This window comes from Hippocampus bargibanti, linkage group LG07 (assembly GCF_051943395.1).
Source record: "Hippocampus bargibanti isolate YZ-2025 linkage group LG07, ASM5194339v1, whole genome shotgun sequence".
In the NCBI taxonomy this organism is placed as follows: domain Eukaryota; kingdom Metazoa; phylum Chordata; class Actinopteri; order Syngnathiformes; family Syngnathidae; genus Hippocampus; species Hippocampus bargibanti.
The window spans coordinates 3,950,663-3,972,500 of NC_142740.1; the positions used below are offsets into that span (position 1 = coordinate 3,950,663).

General features: G+C 39.1%; 1 protein-coding gene across 2 annotated transcripts in view; it reads left to right on the plus strand.

Moving 5' to 3' along the window:
- sned1 (sushi, nidogen and EGF-like domains 1) overlaps positions 1 to 21,838 on the plus strand; it is a 54,611-nt gene that overhangs the window by 4,897 nt on the left and 27,876 nt on the right. For both annotated transcript variants that reach the window (XM_089001334.1, XM_089001335.1), the window contains exons 2-10: positions 9,673 to 9,960; positions 10,050 to 10,190; positions 12,385 to 12,547; positions 12,626 to 12,751; positions 13,742 to 13,855; positions 15,202 to 15,315; positions 16,469 to 16,582; positions 18,227 to 18,274; positions 21,223 to 21,315. In XM_089001334.1, coding sequence (XP_088857460.1) covers positions 9,673 to 9,960; positions 10,050 to 10,190; positions 12,385 to 12,547; positions 12,626 to 12,751; positions 13,742 to 13,855; positions 15,202 to 15,315; positions 16,469 to 16,582; positions 18,227 to 18,274; positions 21,223 to 21,315 — 1,201 coding nt within the window. The remainder of the gene's footprint in view (positions 1 to 9,672; positions 9,961 to 10,049; positions 10,191 to 12,384; positions 12,548 to 12,625; positions 12,752 to 13,741; positions 13,856 to 15,201; positions 15,316 to 16,468; positions 16,583 to 18,226; positions 18,275 to 21,222; positions 21,316 to 21,838) is intronic.

The following is a 21,838-nucleotide window of genomic DNA, read 5'->3' on the forward strand; positions in this document are numbered from 1 at the left end:
AATAATAATAATAATAATAATAATACATTTCATTTATAAGCACCTTTCAAAACTCTCAAGGTCACTTTACAGTCACAGGATAAGATTTTCTGTGGGTGAGCAGCGGCAGCCACACCCGCCAGCGTTCACTCAACCCGGAAATAACTCGGATGGAAAGCTAGTTGGCAGCTAATAGATAGCTAAGTAACTCGCATAGAAAGGTTATTGTGAATAGACATCTAATAGATAGCAAAGTAACTCACACGGAAAGCTAGCTAGCTAATAGACATCTAATAGATAGCAAAGTAACTCGGATAGAAAGCTAGCTAGCTAATAGATAGCTAACAGATAGCTAGCAAGGGCTTCATTCAACCCGGAAATAACTCAGGTAGAAAGCTAGCTAGCTAATAGACAGCTAATAGATAGCTAAGTAACTCTGATAGAAATCTAGCTAGCTCATAGACAGCTAATAAATAGCTAAGTAACTCGGATAGAAAGCTAGCTAGCTAATAGACAGCTAATAGATAGCTAAGTAACTCGGATAGAAAGCTCGCTAGCTAATAGAGAGCTAACAGATAGCTAACGATGCCTTCACTCAACCCGGAAATAACTCAGGTAGGAAGCTAGCTAGCTAATAGACAGCTAATAGCTAAATAACTCGGATAGAAAACTTGATAGCTAATAGACAGCTAATAGATAGCTAAGTAACTCGGATAGAAAGCTAGCTTGCTAATAGAAATCTAATAGATAGCAAAGTAACTCGGATAGAAAGCTATCTAGCTAATAGACAGCCAATAGATAGCTAAGTAACTCGGATAGAAAGCTAGCTAATAGACAGTTAATAGATAGCTAAGTAACCTGGATAGAAAGCTAACTACCTAATAGATAGCTAACAAATAGCTAGCAAGACCTTCACTAAACCCGGAAGTAACTCGGATAGAAAGCTAGCTAGCTAATAGATCGCTAACAGATAGCTAGCTAAGCCTTCACTCAACCCGGAAGTAACTCGGATAGAAAGCTAGCTAGCTAATAGATCGCTAACAGATAGCTAGCTAAGCTTTCACTCAACCCGGAAGTAACTCGGATAGAAAGCTAGCTAGCTAATAGACAGCTAATAGATAGCTAAGTAACTTGGATAGAAAGCTAACTACCTAATAGATAGCTAACAAATAGCTAGCAAGACCTTCACTAAACCCGGAAGTAACTCGGATAGAAAGCCAGCTAGCTAATAGATCGCTAACAGATAGCTAGCTAAGCCTTCACTCAACCCGGAAGTAACTCGGATAGAAAGCTAGCTAGCTTTTCGAGCTCACGAACAGATAGCTAGCTAGCTAGGCCTTCACTCATTTTGTGAGTGAGAGTGTTCACATGTTGCCGTGGGACCCCCCCCCCCGCCCCACCCCGAAGAAAAAAAACCTTCCCTCCATCACCCCTCCTCCTCCCTCGCCTCAGATAACATGGCAGGGGTCTTCCCCATGGAACTGTCCAGCTGCTTTATCTTAGAAATGACCAATCAAGGCTTAACGCAAGCCAGATGTCAGTCCCGTGCTCTACGGTCCACCCCCCCCCAACCCCCCAGCCCCTCATATTTTTTTTTTTTTGGCCATACTTTTTAAATGCGGGGGTTCGGGAGCCTGAAGGTCAAGGAGGACAGAGCACATGTTTGGAAGCAGATGTGAGCGAGAGATAGTTACGATCTGCCGCTTTTTATTGCAGGCGAAAGTGGAGAGAACCAAGTCGTATAGGCGTTGCCGCGGCGTCAAGCGCATGATGCTTGCACGTACGAGTTTACATATCTGGTCACCATCTGCAAGCGCTCATTTACAAACATGTTTTGTTTTTTTCAACTCAACAGCCAAGAATAGCCTAGCTTAGCATATTTTAGCATAGCGTTTGGAGGCTAAAAACAGGTAGCCTTGTCTTGTTTAAAGTAATTACTCAACTTTTATATATTATACTATATCTAGATATCACTCCACTTGTTAGCTTATTTTAACTCATTCACTGCCAGACGATGCGCAAAAAATGCGTCCACTCCAGTGCCAGGGTTTTTGTCATTATCACTCAAATTCCAGGATCTACAAAATATTGAGTTCTGGGAATGTATAAATATTCAATTAGGCATAAGAAACCTTAGACTCTCTTCTTCCATCATAAATAGTTAATTCCTAAGTTTTATGGGTCTGGAGTTATTTGAGCTTGAAATGTGGGCGGCTGTACAAAACACAATATATAATAATAATAATAATAATAATAATAATAATAATAATAATAATAATACATTTAATGTTATCTATCTAGTGCTATCTATTTGCTCTCTATTAGCTAGCTATTAGCTGTCTAGCTGGCTCGCTAGCTAAAAAAAAAAGAGTTAATTGCTAAATTATATGGGTGTGAAGTTATCTGAGCTTGAAATGATGCCGGCTGTACAAAAGGCAAATGCTGCCGCCTTGTGGATTGGGAAAAAAAAAATGTTGCTAGAGGTCTGACCAGCACTTTATCGCCAACACCCCCGGAGGGAAAATCAAAGCCCAAACAAATTTGTAACAAAAATGTAGTTAATTCCTAAATTATATGGGTTTAGAGTTATATGAGCTTGAAATGAAGGCGGATGTCCAAAATACAATACAATACATAAATATTGATAAACATTCAATGCAGCGTAAGAAACATTACACTTTCTTCTTTCAACAGAAAATAAGTTAATTCCTAAATTATTTGTATCTGGAGTTATATGAGTCCAAAATACAATGCAATACATACATATTGGTTTATATAGCAGTTTAACAACGACTGAAGCTGGAATAAATCGCTAAAATGGAAAAAAATGGAAATCTTGCCCCCTCATGGAAGAAAAAAAAACATTGCCATAGGTCTGACCACCGCTTTATCGGCACCCAAGCATGTAAAAACAAAACATTCTGGAATGTCGCTCTACGTCATATTTTCAATTTTTCCTGAATGAATTTGTGAATGGCAGTGAATGAATTAGCATAACTTGAAGTTAAACAAGCAATGAAAAGGCACAGAAGCTATGTGTCACTTAGCTTAGCATAGCCAATAAAAGCTAAAAAAAACAAGCAGAAATGAGTGAAAATAAGTTGCGGTATTTGCTCCCGGGGGTTTGTGGGGTCGGCCTTCTTTCCATCTTGTGGTCCTCTGCCCAGTAATGACTCAACTCGCTTTACATGTCGGCGTATACGTATATTTATACTGTCACTGAGCTTAGCATAATCACAGACTGCTATAAGTTGCGGTTTTAGCTTGGGGGAAACCCTCTTGTTGTACCGTGATCAACTGCAGGCTTCAAAATGTAAACAACGGCATGTAAATAAAAATCTTTCGCGAAATCTCCCTTTTCATCGTGACTCTAGCAGGGGTGTCAAAGTCGTTTTTTTGCCGCGGGCCACATTGTAGTTATGGTTTCCTCTTGAGGGCCGTTATGAATTTGGGGAACTCATTAGAATGTTTAAATCCCTTCAAATATTACATATAGAGCACACAGCAAATTAATGAATAACTCGTTTTCAAATCTGAAGTCAAGAATAATGACTTTTATTGTGGTTGAAATCCAAAAATATGACATTTTGGCTCAGATTTTAGCAATCATCATGGAATTTAACAAGTTTGATTTGCTTTCGCGGGCCGAAAAAAATGATGTGGCGGACCGGATTTGGCCCTCGGGCCTTGACTTTGACACCCGTGCTCTAGAGCAACTTAATCCCCTCCACATATTACATGGAAAGTAGACAAAAAAAATAATGAATAACTAGTTTTCAAATCTGAAGTCAAAAAAGATGACACAAACACATTTAAATTTAGGTTCGGGCTTTAGCAAGCATCATTACATTTTTTGCATGCACAAGTTTGATTTGCCTTCGTGGGCCGAATAAAATGAGGTGGCGGGCCATATTTGGCACGCGGGCTTTGAATTGGACACCAGTGCTCTAGACTCGCAGGCCTTTTGCAGGGGATTAATAATATATGACTGATGACTGTTACAATCGATGTCTATATGTCCAGTCCATTGCTTAAAAGGGTCACAGCACCGCTTTTCACATTTTATCTCGAGTCACTTTTCACAAAAAAAAATTAATGAATAACTAGTTTTCAAATCTGAAGTCCAAAATAATGACTGTAATTGTGGTTTATATATGACAAATTGAAATTTTATTAATAATAACAATAAATTTAATTTCTAATCACCTTTCAAAACTCTCAAGGTTGCTTTACAGTCACTGGATAAGTTTCTCTGTGTGGTGAGCAGCGGCCAGCATTCACTCAACCCGGAAGTAACCCAAATAGATAGAAAGCTAGCTAGCTTTCTATCTATTTGATAGAAACAGATAGTTAGCTAGATAGCTAGCCAGACTACCAACAGATAGCTAATATATAGCTAGCTAGATAGCTATCTAGCCAGCTAGACCACTAATAGATAGCTAATATATAGCTGTCTAGATAGTTAGCCAGCCAGCTAGACCGCTAATAGATAGCTAATAGCTAGCAAATAATAATAATAATAATACTATTTTTTTTTTCTAAGCGCCTTTCAAAACTCTCAAGGTCGCTCTACAGTCACTGGGTACGTTTTTCTATGGGTGAGCAGCGGCAGCCACACGCGCCAGCATTCACTCAACCCGGAATTTCCACCCATCCTTTTTATCAAAGTCAAAGTCAGCTTTTTTGTCAAATATTCTGAAAAAAAAATGCTAATATGCATGACATCTAGCACAGATGAAATTACTGTCCTCTCGGACTCAGCGTGCAAGGCACTTATAATGACTTTAAGAAACATAATAAACACGAAAACTCCAATTTGCCGGGAGAGAGAGGGGAGCCGCTGCGTGTTCACGCGCCGCCATCTTGGGAAAAAAAACATTTTTTTTTCCTTCATTCCTTCCATCCTTTAGCAAGCATTGGACTTAGCAAGCGTCATGAAATTTCACAAGTTTGATTTGCCTACACGGGCCGAATAAAATGATGTGTGGGGCCATGTTTGGCCCGCGGGCCTTGAATTGAACACCAGTGCTCTAGATTCGCAGGATTTTTGCAGGGGATAAATAATATATGACTGACGACTGTTATAATCGATGTTTACATGTTCGATCCGTTGTTTAAAAGGGTCCCAGCACCGCTTTGACATTTTATTTTGCTTTTTATATCACATTTTATTTCGCATTCGCCTCCAACTAGCCGTCGAAAGTCTTATGCAGTAAAATAAGGGAGAAAAAAAAACACTTCTAAAAACCTCACCAGGCCTGTTAATGAGATGTGAGACGTTGTGTTATGTTTGGCAGAAAGCGAACTCGATTTGTCATGACATAAACTGACGAGTTTCCTTAATGAAAAAAAGGAGCCTCGTAATTTCCCGCAGAGTCGCTGCCATATAAAAGTTGTTCCGATGCGGATTTATAAGCCGAAAAAGCCTTTGGAGTAAAGGAAAACGTCCATCTTTTGACAAGAAAGAAGTAGTGTTTCACCTCCTGTTGACGCTTGGGCACCTTCTTCTCCATTTCGGCAGCTTTGCTTTGGCTCAGCGTAAAAACCACATCAAAGTTTGTTGTGTTCTATAAAAGCGCCGATGCCGGCAGAAACGCACCCAAGCTAAATTCCGGATATGTCGGTCTCTCAATAACACCCCCCCCCACCATCACCAATCCTCCTCATTTTTTTATTTCAAAAAGAAATATGGACCTAGAGATGTTTCTCCCGTGAACTTGACCTTGGCGCTGTTTCGATACAACAACGGCGAGCCGCACTTGAACTCGTTCACTTTCTCATCAGGCAAAAAGCCTCAGACATCTTGTTCGGATTTTATTTTATTTTATTGTATTTTTTATTTTGAATTTTGAATTTTGTACTTTGTATTTTAAATTTTCAATTTTAAATTTTAAATTTTAAATTTTAAATTTTAAATTTTAAATTTTAAATTTTAAATTATTAATTATTAATTTGTAATTTTTATTTTATTTTATTTTATTTTATTTTATTTTTTATTTTGAATTTTGTACTTTATTTTTAATTTTTAATTTTTAATTTTTAATTTTTAATTTTTAATTTTTAATTTTATTTTATTTTATTTTATTTTATTTTAATTGTTAATTTTTAATTTTTAATTTTTAATTTTTAATTTTTAATTTTTAATTTTGTATTTTATTTTATTTTATTTTAATTTTTAATTTTTAATTTTTAATTTTTAATTTTTAATTTTTAATTTTTAATTTTGTATTTTATTTTATTTTATTTTATTTTGCAAGCAAACAAAACGACTTCATTTTAGTTCAAGGCATTCACTGCATTTACGTAATTCATTACGTAATTGACATGGAGCGCTATTCTCGAATTTGATGTTTTTTTTTCCTGAGGGTGATGATAAAGCGCTGGTAAGCCCTCTGACAATGTTTTTTCCCTTCCACAAGGGGACTGCATTTGCCGAGCAAAAGAGGTTGGTTAAAATATTCTACTTTGTGATGGTGAACCGTTCTAATCCAATATTTATGACAGCAGACGGTTCCCAGACCGTGTGTGTAAGGCGAAAAGTGTGTATCCCCAAAAATAATTTCCCATAGGAAACCATTAAAATGAGAATAATCCGTTCCCAGGTCCCCATAAAACATAATTTTCTACTTTATAATTTTCTAAGCCTTAAAACTACACAAAGTATACCTTATTTTAAGTATGATAAATGTGCTATCGGATTATAATTAAGAAATAAACTGTACTGTATAATAAAGTGATGGTCGTTGATGGTTTGATGGAATGGAGTGGCCGGTTTCATCAGTATTAAACACTTGATGTGGAACGTAGCCTTCTTCTTTTACCATCTTGAGGAATGATCCCTTGTAGGTGCTTTCCCTGCCATAATTTTACCTTGTTCCTCATCAATTGTGTTCTGTTTAGCTGTATCGGGTCTATATTACAGTAAAGTCTCGTTATATCGATATCGGATATATCAATAGTCCCGGTTATATCGATACTATTTCTATGCACGCATGGAGAAAATTACATGCAAACAGGGTCGGATATATCGATAGTCCCGGTTATATCGATATTTTTTCGGACTCCCTTGAATATCGATATAACGAGACTTTACTGTATTTATTCCTATATTGTTGTCAATCCGCTTCTGGTGTTCTGTTCTTAGCTCCTTATAAATAGCCTCATTATTGCTGTTCAGTTCGCTATATGTCAACTATTCTCGCTGCGATGCATTTTTGTGTATAGTGTCAACGTATTCGTGTGCAGTTCGCCCAATGTCATCTGAAGGCCATTTTACACACAAACACATCATTAGCGCTTCAATCTGCAGGCGTGGGAGCTTCACATTCACTCATTCCGCTATCGAATGGGTTGACTTCTGTGCTTACACGCACGTACACACACAGAAACACACACACACACACAGGAGTCCAGGTTCTCACTACATCCCGCTGATGCGAAGGGGACGAAAACTGCGATGGGGATCATAAAACGAGCTTCCGTCCTTGCAGCCAAACAAAACTTCCTGGTCTGTTTTTACACCAAATGATGTCCTAAGGGCGCAAAGTTAAAGTTGGCCGAATGCCTTCCACCGAGTCTCTCCTTTTTAACCTTGCTGTTTTGTTACGTACTGTTTGGCCATGTGGGCACTGAGGCAAAGTTCAATCCTGCCGTGCTAGCTACCTACTTATGTGCCTAACTCCTTTTCTAGTTAGCTTGCTAGCGACCAACTAAGTCCATATCAAGGCAAGGAAACTATGATTTTTTTTTTGTTTGTGTTTAGAAAACTTAAAAGGACACGGTATCCATATTTTTATCTAAAAAAATGTTTTATCACATTAATATATGTTTATTTATGTTATTGTAGGTAACTAGATACCTTCTTATATGGCCACCTGCCTTTCTAGTTAGCGAGCTAGCGACCAACTAACTACATATCTAGACAATGAAACTTTATGTTTTTTGTTTGTTTGGAAAACCATAAAGGACAGGTTATCTATTCTTTTAAATATAAAAAAAAATATGTTCTCTCACATTGATGTACGTTTACTTATGTTAACGTAGGTACCAAGCTACCTATTTATTAGCCTACCTGCATTCCTCGTTAGCTAGCTAGCCACCAACTAACTACATATCTAGGCAATGAAACTTTATTTGTTTTTATTGTTTGTGTTTGGAAACCTTAAAAGGACAGAGTATCTATTTTTTTTACTATAAAAAAAGTTCTATCACATGAATGTATGTTATTGTAGGTACCTAGCTACCTACTTATATGGCTACCTCCCTTTCTAGTTAGCTAGCTAGCGACCAACTAACTACTTATCTTCTCCAGGAAACTTTTTTATGTTGTTGTTTTTTTTGTGTTGAGAAAACCTTAAAAGGACAGGGTATCTATTTTTTTTTACTATAAAAAAAGTTATATCACAATAATGTATGTTATTGTAGGTACCTAGCAACCTACTTATATGGCTACCTCCTTTTCTAGTTAGCTAGCTAGCGACCAACTAACTACTTATCTTCTCAAGGAAAGTTTTTATGTTGTTGTTTTTCGTGTTGAGAAAACCTTAAAAGGACAGGGTATCTATTTTTTTTACTATAAAAAAAGTTATATCATAATAATGTATGTTATTGTAGGTACCTAGCTACCTACTTATATGGCTACCTCCCTTTCTAGTTAGCTAGCTAGCGACCAACTAACTACTTATGTTCTCAAGGAAACTTTTTATGTTGTTTTTTGTGTTGAGAAAACCTTAAAAGGACAGGGTATCTATTTTTTTTTACTATAAAAAAGTTATATCACATTAATGTATGTTATTGTAGGTACCTAGCTACCTACTTATATGGCTACCTCCTTTTCTAGTTAGCTAGCTAGCGACCAACTAACTACATATCTAGCCAAGGAAACGTAAAAGGACAGTGTATCTATTTTTTAAATGTCAAAAAAACATGTTCTATCATCTTAATGTATGTTTATTTATTGTTATTGACGGTACCTAGCTGCCTACTTGCCTTCCTCGTTAGCTAGCTAGCGACCAACTAACTACATATCGAGGCAAGGAAACTATGATTTTTTTTTTTGTTTTTTTTTAGAAAACCTTAAAAGGACATGGTATTGTTTCTTTTAAATAAGATGTTCTATCACATTAATGTACGGATATTTATGTTATTGTAGGTACCTTGCTACCTATTTATATGGCTCCCTGCCTTACTAGTTAGCTAGCTAGCGACCAACTTTATTCATGTTTTTTTTTGTTTGTGTTTAGAAAACCTTAAAAGGATAAGGTTATTGTAGGTAGCAAAACCTAGTCACTTTTCTAGCATGCTATGTACCTTCCTAGCTAGCTCACTAACTCGCGTCCAACAGCCTACAGACTTATTGACAGTCCTACCATACCTACTGAGTGACGTTAACCACCACATACCTACCAAAGTATTTAGCTTAGCTATCAACGAGTGTTGCTATCGGTACGGAGATAACAAGCTAGCAGGATTTGTAGCTTTTAGGATATCTTTATGATTATGAGAGTTAGGATTTGTAAAATGGAAAATGTGTGAAATGTGCAACCATCTGAATGACTTCCCAGTTGGTAATCAGTTTGCTCAGCTGCAGGCTGTCATTCCTCGGAATAAATAAAACTAGCATGCGCTTGCCATTCGGGAAGTGCAAACAAGGACGACGTTGACTCACAGATAATTCACTTGCCTCCTCCGCAGGTGAACAACAACGGCCTGGTGTCTTTCCTTAGGGAGGTGTCTCAGTTCACGCCAGTTGCATTCCCTATCGCGGGGGACCGCCGGGTCGTGGCGCCTTTCTGGGCCGATGTGGACAACCGGCGGGCGGGAAACGTCTTCTACCGGCAGAGCCACGAGCCTGAGCTTCTACGTCGGGCGGGCAACGACATCAGGATGCATTTTTCAGACTTTCCTGACTTTAACGCTACCTGGGTGCTCGTGTCCACTTGGCACAAAGTCACTTTCTACGGAGGCAGTTCCACCACGCCGGTATGATCTGATAACAACACTCGATTCAAAATGAACGCCACACTTCAGGGTCAACGGCAACAAACTCTGATTTGTTTGTTTTTATCCAGGTGAACACATTCCAAGCGGTACTCATTACTGATGGCGAGGTTTCATTTACCATCTTCCAGTACGGCAACATCACCTGGACCACCGGAAGACATGCCAGTAGCGGGGGAGATGCGGATGGCCTGGGAGGCATTGCAGCGCAGGTAAGCGAGGTTAGCTAGGAGGGGTGTCGCGGGATATATGGGTGACAAGTCCATTGAAATTCGAGAAGTAGAAGGTTTAGTATTTGGAAGTTCTGGAGATTATTGTCAATAGGTGGAAGGAAGGAAGGAAGGAAGGAAGGAAGGAAGGAAGGAAGGAAGGAAGGAAGGAAGGAAGGAAGGAAGGAAGGAAGGAAGGAAGGAAGGAAGGGAGGAAAGATAGACAGAAGGAAAGAAGTATGGGAGGAATTAAGGAAGGAAGGAAGGAAGGAAGGAAGGAAGGAAGGAAGGAAGGAAGGAAGGAAGGAAGGAAGGAAGGAAAGATGGAATGAAAGATGGAAGGAAGGAAGGAAAGATGGAAGGAAGGAAGGAAAGATGGAAGGAAGGAAAGATGGAAGGAAGGAAGGAAGGAAGGAAGGAAGGAAGGAAGGAAGGAAGGAAGGAAGGAAGGAAGGAAGGAAAGATGGAAGGAAGGAAGGAAAGATGGAAGGAAGGAAGGAAGGAAGGAAGTGAGGGAAGGAAGGAAGGAAGGAAGGAAGGAAGGAAGGAAGGAAGGAAGGAAGGAAGGAAGGAAGGAAGGAAGGAAGGAAGGAAGGAAAGATAGACAGAAGGAAAGAAGTATGGGAGGAATTAAGGAAGGAAAGATGGAAGGAAGGAAGGAAGGAAAGATGGAAGGAAAGATGGAAGGAAAGATGGAAGGAAGGAAGGAAGGAAGGAAGGAAGGAAGGAAGGAAGGAAAGAAGGATGGAAGGAATTAAGGAAGGAAAGATGGAAGGAAGTAAAGATGGAAGGATGGAAGGAATTAAGGAAGGAAAGATGGAAGGAAGTAAAGATGGAAGGAAGGAAGGAAGCAAAGAAGGAAGGAAGGAAGGAAAGAAGGATGGAAGGAATTAAGGAAGGAAAGATGGAAGGAAGTAAAGATGGAAGGAAGGAAGGAAGGAAGGAAGGAAGGAAGGAAGGAAGCAAGGAAGGAAGGAAGGAAGGAAGGAAAGATGGAAGGAAGAAAAGATGGAAGGAAAGATGGAAGGAAAGATGGAAGGAAAGATGGAAGGAAGGAAGGAAGGAAGGAAGGAAGGAAGGAAGGAAGGAAGGAAGGAAGGAAGGAAGGAAGGAAGGAAGGAAAGATAGACAGAAGGAAAGAAGTATGGGAGGAATTAAGGAAGGAAAGATGGAAGGAAGGAAGGAAGGAAAGATGGAAGGAAAGATGGAAGGAAAGATGGAAGGAAGGAAGGAAGGAAGGAAGGAAGGAAAGAAGGATGGAAGGAATTAAGGAAGGAAAGATGGAAGGAAGTAAAGATGGAAGGAAGGAAGGAAGCAAAGAAGGAAGGAAGGAAGGAAGGAAAGATGGAAGGAAGAAAAGATGGAAGGAAAGATGGAAGGAAAGATGGAAGGAAAGATGGAAGGAAGGAAGGAAGGAAGGAAGGAAGGAAGGAAGGAAGGAAAGAAGGATGGATGGAATTAAGGAAGGAAAGATGGAAGGAAGTAAAGATGGAAGGAAAGATGGAAGGAAGGAAAGATGGAAGGAAGGAAAGATGGAAGGAAGGAAGGAAGGAAAGATGGAAGGAAGGAAGGAAGGAAAGATGGAAGGAAGTAAGGAAAGTAGTATGGAAGGAAGGCAAGAAGTTGCCTTAACAGAAGTAAGAATGGAGGAAGGAAGGATGGAAGGAACAAAGGATGGCATGAAGGAAGGATGGAAAGATGGAAGAAATTGAGGATGGAAAGATGGAAGGAAGGAAGGAAGGAAAGAAGTATGGAAGGAATTAAGGAGGAATTAAGGAAGAAAGGAAGGAAAGAGGAACGAAAGATGGAAGAAATGAAGGAAAGAAGGAAGGATAGAAGGAAGGAAGGAGTTAAGGATGGAAAGATGGAAGGAATTAAGAAAGAAAGGATAGAAGGAAGGAAGGAATAATGAAAGGATGGGACAATAGAAGGAAGGAAGGAAGGAAGGAAAGGAAAGGAAAGGAAAGGAAAGGAAGAATGGTAGGAAATGAAGTGTATCGTGGTACGACTGGGTCGCACCCAGCAGTCTGTTATTTGGTCACCAGTTAAAAATCCCCCAAATCTCACCAGATGGATTTCATCCAGTCTTCTCGGCAACATCTCTGATTGGCTACCAGACACTAATTAATTCACCGGCTAATTGGATTGGATTGGATATGAATTGCGCCATTTCCGTGCGTCACCGCCCCCTTTACAGGCAGGTTTTAACGCCGGCGACGGCAAGCGATACTTCAACATTCCTGGCTCACGCACCCAAGATGTCAGCCATGTGGAAACCACCACCAACGTGGGCTTCCCGGGCCGTTGGGTTTTTCGCATCGATCACGTCAACGTGGAGGTGGGCACTTGCAACAACTCAGGTAACACCCCCACCCAACCCCCTTTTCTGCCCAACTACGGTAACAAATTTCACACGGTGACTCTTTCGACCCCGCCAGCGTCGGTGTGCCCGCACCTGAGACCGTGTCTTAACGGGGGGCGCTGTATCGACGACTGCATCACGGGAAATCCCTCCTTCACTTGCTCCTGTTTATCGGGATTTACCGGGCGACGATGCCACATAAGTGAGTCCCCTTTCATGCTGTCAAGAGTGTAAAATTGATATATCCTGTATCTGAACCGTGCTTTCAAACAGATATACAGTGATATGATACCTCGGTTTACGAACCCCTTGGCTGACGGAATTTTCGGTTTAAGAACGTTACATTTATGAAAATTTTACCTTGGCATACAAACTTTTTTCATACACGGAGCTGCCACAATGAGTGATGTGTCGTTCGCGAACGAGCCCGTTCTTCTAACAACAAAATGGCAGCCGACTGTTTTTGTCCTATATTCCCCGCCCCCAGTCATCGGTTAAAGCCACGTGATAGGTCAAGAACGCAGCAGTGAGGGGGGGGGGGGGGTGTTTGAACATTAAAGAGACAGGCAGATGACGGTGAGAGAGTTTCAACTTTGATAGTTCAAAGGCAAAGTGTAGACTGCAAGGTTAAAATATCCTATCAATCAGGCTCCACAAATAACCCGCACAAGCCATCTGTACACTTGATGCAAAAAGCTATCAACCCAGCTAAACAGAACACAATTGATGAGGAACTAGATAAAATTATCACAATGAAAGCACCTATGAGGATCATTCCTCAAGATGGTGAAAGAAGAAGGCTACATTGCTCATCAAATGTTTAATGCTGATGAAACCGGCCACTCCATTCCATCAAGCTATCAACGACCATCACAAAGGTAAATAAAACGACCTTATTATACAGTACAGTTTACTTATTTAATTATAATACCATATCACATTTATTATACATAAAATAAGCTATATTTTGTGTAGTTTTAAGGCTTAGAAAGTAGAAAATTACGTTTTATGGGGACCTGGGAACTGATTATTCTCATTTTAATGGTTTCCTATGGGGAATTAATTTTTGGGATACACACTTTTCACATTACACACCCTGTCTGGGAACCAATTAAGTTCGTAAGCCAAGATTAAGTTAATAGATTCAGGTTTTGTAAAAGTCATCACCCCCCCCCCCCCTTTCCTTTTGTAGATGTGGATGAATGCGCTTCGTTACCTTGCCAGAACGGAGGAACGTGTCTCGACCAGGTCAACAGTTTCAGCTGCCAGTGTCCACCTGGATATACCGGGTCTCTGTGTGAAACAGGTACACACCATCATCGCTCATGTGCAAACTATCAATTGGGATGATTAGTAAATAAATTGTGTAAAATAATAAAACATTACAAGATAAATAAATTAGGGTGAATATATTAAAAAAAAGAGGACACTTGGCCCAGCCTCAAAATAATTTTAACTCATTCACTGCCAAACGTGCAAAAATGTGTCCACTCCAGTGCCAGGGTTTTTGTCACTCATATTCCAGGAATCACACAATATTGAGTTTTAGGACGACATAAACATTGGAAGCAGCGTAAGAAAACATAGACTCTCTTCTTTCATCAGAAAAAAAGAGTTAATTCCTAAGTTAGATGGGTTGAGTTATCTGAGCTTGAAATGGGGACGGTTGTCCAAAATACATAAATTATATAAAAAAATAATGCAATACATAAATTAAATAAAAATAATAAAAAAAACTGCAATGAAATAATGCTAAAAAACACATATAATATAATATAATATATAATACAAACAAATATATTACAACAATAACTATAAAATTACAATTACAACAATAAACAAATATATTAAATCATTTGCTGTCAGCAAAAATGTGTCCACTCCATTGCCAGGGTTTTTGTCATTTTCACTGAAATTCCAGGACCCACAGAATATTGAGTTTTATGACTACATAAATATTCAATGCAGTGTAAAAAAACCTTAGACTCTCTTCTTTTATCAGAAAAAAAGAGTTAATTCCTAAGTTAGATGGGTTGAGTTATCTGAGCTTGAAATGGGGACGGTTGTCCAAAATACAATGCAATACAAAAATAAAAAAAAAATAATAAAAAAAACTGCAATGAAATAATGCTAAAAAACAAATTAATATAATATAATATAATATAATATAATATAATATAATATAATATAATATAATATATAATACAAACAAATATATTACAACAATAACAATAAATTTACAATTACAACAATAAACAAATATATTAAATCATTTACTGTCAGCAAAAATGTGTCCACTCCATTGCCAGGGTTTTTGTCATTTTCACTGAAATTCCAGGACCCACAGAATATTGAGTTTTATGACTACATAAACACGATAATTCTTTCATTCTTTACTTGACAAATACATCTAAATATGCTGGAAAAATGGACACGTCCGGTTAAAATAAGATCCATCGATCATTTCTCACGATTCAATTTTGTGTGAACATTCCCACAGCCCGTTTGGTGTGAAGATGTTTTCTGACCCCCTTTTGCGATGCTTCCATTTGACGGCCAGCGGCGCATACTTGCGGCACGAGGGGAGCCGCGTGGCGGATATATCAATCGGCTGAGTAAATATTGAAATATGGATGTAACATTCCGTTGCAGACGTGGACGAGTGCAGGGATGGGCCGTGTCTCAACGGCGCGTTGTGCGTGCAAACCGACGCCAATTTCACCTGCGTGTGCCCGTCGGGTTACACCGGCGTGTTGTGCCAGACAGGTGAGACATAGTTTGTCAAGTCTCCTTTTTTCACTCGGGCTAGTTAAAATTAGCATCATTGTTCAGTGAGAGGCAATGTAGCATGTATTTTGTTACAGTCATAGCTTGGCTTACGAACTTAATTGGTTCCCAGACAGAGTGTGGAAGGCGAAAAGTGTGTATCCCAAAAATTAATTTCCCATAGGAAACCATTAAAATGAGAAGAATCCGTTCCCAGGTCCCCATAAAACATAATTTTCTAATTTTTTAAGCCTTAAAACTACACAAAATATACCTTATTTCATGTCTAATAAATGTGCTATGGTATCATAATTAAAGAAATAAACTGTTCTGTATAATAAAGTCGTTTTATTTACCTTTATGATGGTCGTTGATGGCTCTTCTTTCACCATCTTGAGTAATGATTCCTTGTAGGAGCTTTCTCTGCGATAATTTTACCTAGTTCCTCATTAATTGTGTTCTGTTTAGCTGGGTTGATAGCTTTTTGCATCAGATGGCTTGTGCGGGTTGTTTGTGGAGCCTGATTGATGCGATATTTTAACCTTGCAGTCTACACTCTGCCTTTGAACTATCAAAGTTGAAACTCTCACTGTCATCTGCCGGTCTCTTTAATCTTTCAACCACCCCACCTCACTCCTGCGTTCTTGACCAATCACGTGGCTTTAACCGACGACTGGGTGCGGGGAATAGAGGACAAAAACAGTCGGCTGCCATTTTGTTGTTAGAAGAACAGGCTCGTTCGCGAATGACACATCACTCATTGAGGCAGCTCCGTGTACGAAAAAAGTACGTATGCCAAGGTCAAGTTCGTATGCCAAGGTAAAATTATCATAAATTGAAAGTTCGTAAACCGAAAAGTTCGTAAGCCAATGGGTTCGGCAACCAAGGTGTCACTGTAGATCGAAATCTTGCTAGCTAGATAATGGATAGCAAATAGATAGCCAGATAGCCAACAGCTATCCTACTTGACAGTTTACAGTCAGCCAGCTCGACAGCTAATAGCTAGCCAGCTAGCTATCGGTTAGCTAATAAATAGCTAATAGATAGTCAATGCAGCATGTATTTTGTTATTTTGCAATGTAGCATGTATTTTGTACTTTGTTCTTTTGTTATTCCAATAATAATTTGCATTTTTGTCCCAATTTTGACGTAGAGAAGGACAAATGCAACTCACAGCCTTGCCTGAATGGAGGCCGCTGCATCAATCATGGCAGCAACTTCACCTGCGTTTGTCCCGCGCCATTCACAGGAGTCGTCTGCGAGTCAGGTGAAATTCAGGTCACATTTTCTGCAAGGTATTTTTTTTGGGGGGCGGGGGGGGGGGGGTTATGCTGTCAGACGCGGGCGTCGTGACAAAATAAGTATAATCTAAAAAAACATAATATTAGAATACAGTGAGACCTCAACTTACGAACTTAATTGGTTCCCAGACAGAGTGTGTAAGGCGAAAAGTGTGTATCTCAAAAAAAAAAATTCCCATAGGAAACCATTAAAATGGGAATAATCCGTTCCCGGGTTTCCATAAAATATACTTTTCAACTAAATAAGCCTTAAAACTACACACATCATACCTTATTCTATGCATAATAAATGTGCTATTGTATTGTAATGAAAGAAATACACTGCATTGTATCATAAAGTGACTTTATTTACATTTGTGATGGTCATTTATGGCTTGATGGAATGGCGTTGGAGGTCGAAGGTCAAAGGGAATTGCTGTGGCAATGTTTTACCCTTACACGGGGAGGGGCGGGCAGCATTTTCCTTTTGTACAGCCGTCCCCATTTCAAGCTCAGATAACTCCAGACCCATATAACTTCGGAATTAACTTTTTTTCCTGGCTTGGGTGCCGATAAAGCACTGGCCAGACCTCTGGCCATGTTTTTCCCTTCCACAAGGGGGCATCAATTCCCTTTTTTCCACGTTAGCACTTTTTTTTCAGTGCAAAAGGAAAAGAAGAAGGTTTACCTAGCTATCTAGCTCTAGCTGGCTTTTTGCTAGCTAGCAATTTGCTATCAAGCTCCCTGGCCGGATATCTAGCTAGCTCTGTATATGTATTTATGTATCTATTTATTTATGTATCTTTTTAAATGTGTTTATTTATTTTAAAGACAATATTTACGTAAATGTAGCGATGAGGATTTTGAGCCTGAGTCTTGATGCTATCTATTAGCTAGCAAGCTAGCTTTCTACTTACTTGAGTTTTTCCGGGTTGAGTGAACGCTGGCGCGTGTGACTGCCGCTGCTCACCCACAGAAAAACTGACCCTGTGACTGTAAACAGTGTGATAGTTTTGAAAGGCGCTTATAAATCAAATATATTATTATTATTATTATGTATTAGCTATCTAGCTAGCTTTCTATCTATTTGAGTTACTTCCGGGTTGAGTGAACGCTGGCGCGTGTGGCTGCTGCTGCTCACCCACAGAAAAACTTATCCTGTGACTGTAAAGTGACCTTGAGAGTTTTGAAAGGCGCTTAGAAATCAAATGTATTGTTATTATTATTATTATTATTAGTATTATTATTATTATTATTATTATTATTATTAAAGCGCTATATAAAACAATATATATGTATTGCATTGTATTTTGTACAGCGGCCCCCATTTCAAGCTCAAATCACTGCAGAGTCATATAACTTAGGAATTAACTCTTTTTCTGATGAAAGAGGAGAGTATAAGGTTTCTTACGCTGAATTGAATGTTTATATAGTCCTAAAACTCAATATTCTGTGGGTCCTGGAATTTGAGTGATAATGACAAAAACCCTGGCACTGGAGTGGACACATTTTTGCACATCTGGCAGTGAATGAGTTAAAAGATAATAAAATGCATTCTTTTTTCAATAAGATTGCTTTTTTTAAGTTATCATGAACATAAACATTGATTTTTGTCATTTTATATCCCATAGAGCTGATGGAGCTTCAATCCAATTCAACTGTGTCCCAAAACCAAACCGGTAAGCTCTGAGACGACTTTATCTGACATGTTTGGGTGTGTGTTTTTTTTTTTTTTTTTTTTTTTTTTTGTGGGGGTGTTGCGGATTCATTGTTGTCATGATCAAAAACAACACATTTCAGTTGAGGTAATATTGCTCAATCAAGTTCAAGAAATAATCATTTTAAGGGACAAAAATGATCATTTTGTAACAATGAATGCCTTTTTTTAAGGCCATCAATCATTGTAACCCGAGGCATTGTTGCTTCCTGTAAATATTTGTTTTATAGAGCATTTCTTTTTTATTTTTTTTATTTTTATGAGTTTACCAACAAAAGAGGAAGTGCTTTGTCTAGACGGCTAAATGTTTCTTTATGAGGGGATACCACACTCTGTGGTATTCAAGCTCATAGCTTCCCGCTGCGGAAATATGCGGACACTTATTTGCTACTCTGTAAACAGAGCCGGCACGCCACACTCAGCACCAACAACACAAGAAAGAAGAATAACAGGAATACAGTAAAGTCTCGTTATATCGATATTCAAGGAAGTCCGAAAAAATATCGATATAACCGGGACTATCGATATATCCGACCCTGTTTGCATGTAATTTTCTCCGTGCGTGCATAGAAATAGTATCGATATAACCGGGACTATCGATATATCCAATATCGATATAACGAGACTTTACTGTATATATGATCAGAATTACATTTTCGTAAAGTTGTTAGAAAATAGGACCGAGTGGAGCATAACAACACAAAGACACATAGTCATCCATTCTTCAGCGCTTGCTGTACCCTCTTTGTGACATGAATCAGTTGTAGATGAAAGAGGAGAGGTTCAAAGCGTCCTTTTCACCAGTGGATCAGGGACGTCATGGTGCAATGTGCACGTCTACTACAAGCTAAATTTTGAAAGCGAATACGTAGCTGTAGCATCCATTGGATTAGTTTCGCAGTGGAGAAATTTACATTTCACAGCATCAAAGTGAGGAAAGGAAAGGAAGAAGTAGAAAAAAACAAAATACAGGACTTGCTGGAATGGGCAGCCACTATCGCGGCGCCATCTTGAAGTAAAAAAAAACTAAATAGCAAATAACATAACAAAACAAAGACACAGAGTCATTCATTCTTCAGCGCTTGCTGTACCCTCTTTGTGACATGAAGCAGTTCTAGATGAAAGAGGCGCTATCACAACAACAAAAAAAAACAAAACAACAATTAATGTGAGCCAACACAAAAGACACCGACAGTCATTCAATCTTACGCACCCTCTTTGTTGTATGAAACAGCTCTAGATGAAAGAGTAAAAGATCAACGCTTCCTTTTCACCAGTGGATCAAGGACGTCATTGTATTATATTGTGCCCCGCCGTGACCAAGCTCTTTAATAGCACTTCATCTCCAGCAAACAGCATGTAACTTGTCACCTTTGGCCACAACTACGCGCCGCCTAAATCTCCCCTGATGCTCTTTGTAATGAGAAACAAAAAGTAGAACATTAGGAAGCGCTTCACGGCTTCAAAGGTAACCAATGAAAGAGCACCTTGCGCTAATGAAACGTCTGTAAATCGCCCCCCCCCCCCCCCTCCCAGTGGGGGTTCTTGCTCCGTATCACGAAAAGAATTCACTTCAAAGCATCTTTGTGTTGCGTGATAGGGCTACTTCCTTTGCCTCGACGCTTCAATTAGGACGCCGAGGGTAAACGACAACGTCTTTGTGGCTCCCCCGAGGTGACTGTTTGTAATGACTGAGGAATGCAATTTGTTTAGCGAGTGCGTACTGAATCTCCAGTCTCAAATTAAAGGACAACCGACGTCACTTTTTTGTTTCTTAACTGACATCAGAAATACGTTTTATAGCATCTAAAATACCCAAAACACGCAGTATGATATTTTTAGTCAAATGCAAAACACCAATAAAAATGACTTAAAGCGTCCGAAATCTGCAAAAAAAAATTTAGCTGCAAATTGGGCATTTTTAAGAATGTCCCGCCCCCAGTTTGTGATGTCACGCCAAGACGTCTTGCATTGCTGGAGAATCAAAACAATGGCTTCAGATTCGGGGAATATGCTTTCTTGTTACACATCCAGTTATGAATATGATTCAAATAGTTCTGAAGAGGAAAGCATACATGTTTGCAATCGATTAAAGAATTTATTCCGTGCCATCTTGAGGCAACATTGGGGAGAAACGATCACCAGAAAAGAGGCACAAAATGGCCACCTCCGTTTCCACAGGCTGATAAATTCCTTATATGGAGCTTGGACACCCTCTTCTGGCGGCTTTTGGGTGCAACGCAAGCAAGCAATACAGCAAAATACATTGACGTGATGGAAGGACCGCTACAATGCGTCTTTTTTTTACGGTGAAGGGCGGTCCTTTAGTGACGTCACGTACGGACTCGTCACCAACTCAAAAACAAGACTTCCTGACTATTCAGCGCGAGTCTTAAAACGTAAAATATAGCTATATGCGGTGGAATCTTTTTAAAATACGCTCAGTAGAAGTCATTTGAAGCCATTTTACAAATTATGGACGCAACTTGTCCGGAGACGTCGGTTGTTGGAATGGTTGGAAGTAGCAAGTCGCTATAGAGATGGATAGTGTCTTTCAGTGGGATTGTCTTCCTGGGAAAAGAGACATTTTCCTTCACGTCTCAATTTTTTTTTTATGGATCAGGGTTTTGAAACGGTTTGAATCAATTGAGAAATGCAGAAGCAATACAATGTTAAATAATAAACACTTTCTTTTTTGGGTGCTGTATAACACGTGTATGTGTGTGAATGCACTTCACACAATATTAAGTCACATGACAGCTAATCAATAACAAGATGGAAGGCGTTCGGTATCCGCTACAGATGGTTGCCATTCATTCATTCCAGCGCGGCAGCCTGACTTTTGTTTACATTTGGATCAGCACCCAAAATCCACTCGCTAACCGTTTCTATCCGTTTGTGCGTGTGCAGAGGAATGTCTTTGCCAAAATGGCGGCGTCTGTGAGGACAGCAACGGGACGTGCAAATGTCCCGCCTCTTACACGGGACTCTACTGCCAGTTTGGTAAGTCTGAACTCAATAAAAATCATAAATTGCCTTTTAAACTGACCTATCAGACCAAAGACAGTTAAACATTGATCTTGGTATTACTCCATGGTGCTTTCTACTATCTTTGTGACTGCTTTATTTTTTTCCTGTATAAGATAGTTGTCCATTTTAAGTGCTTTGTTACAGCTTCAGCCGTTGTTAAAGCGCTATATAAATCAATATGTATTATATATATATATAATAATCCATTTCATTTATAAGCGCCTTTCAAAACTCTCGAGGACACTTTACAGTGACAGGATATTTTTTTCTACGGGTGAGCAGCGGCAGCCACACGCGCCAGCGTTCACTCAACCCGGGAGTAACAAAGTAAAAAAAAAAAAAAAAATAAAAAATAACAAATAATATGACAACATAAAGACATATGGCATAACTAACATGCTAACATGCATAACTAACATGCTAACATGCAAAACAATATGGCATAACTAACATGCTAACATGCATAACTAACATGCTAACATGCAAAACAATATGG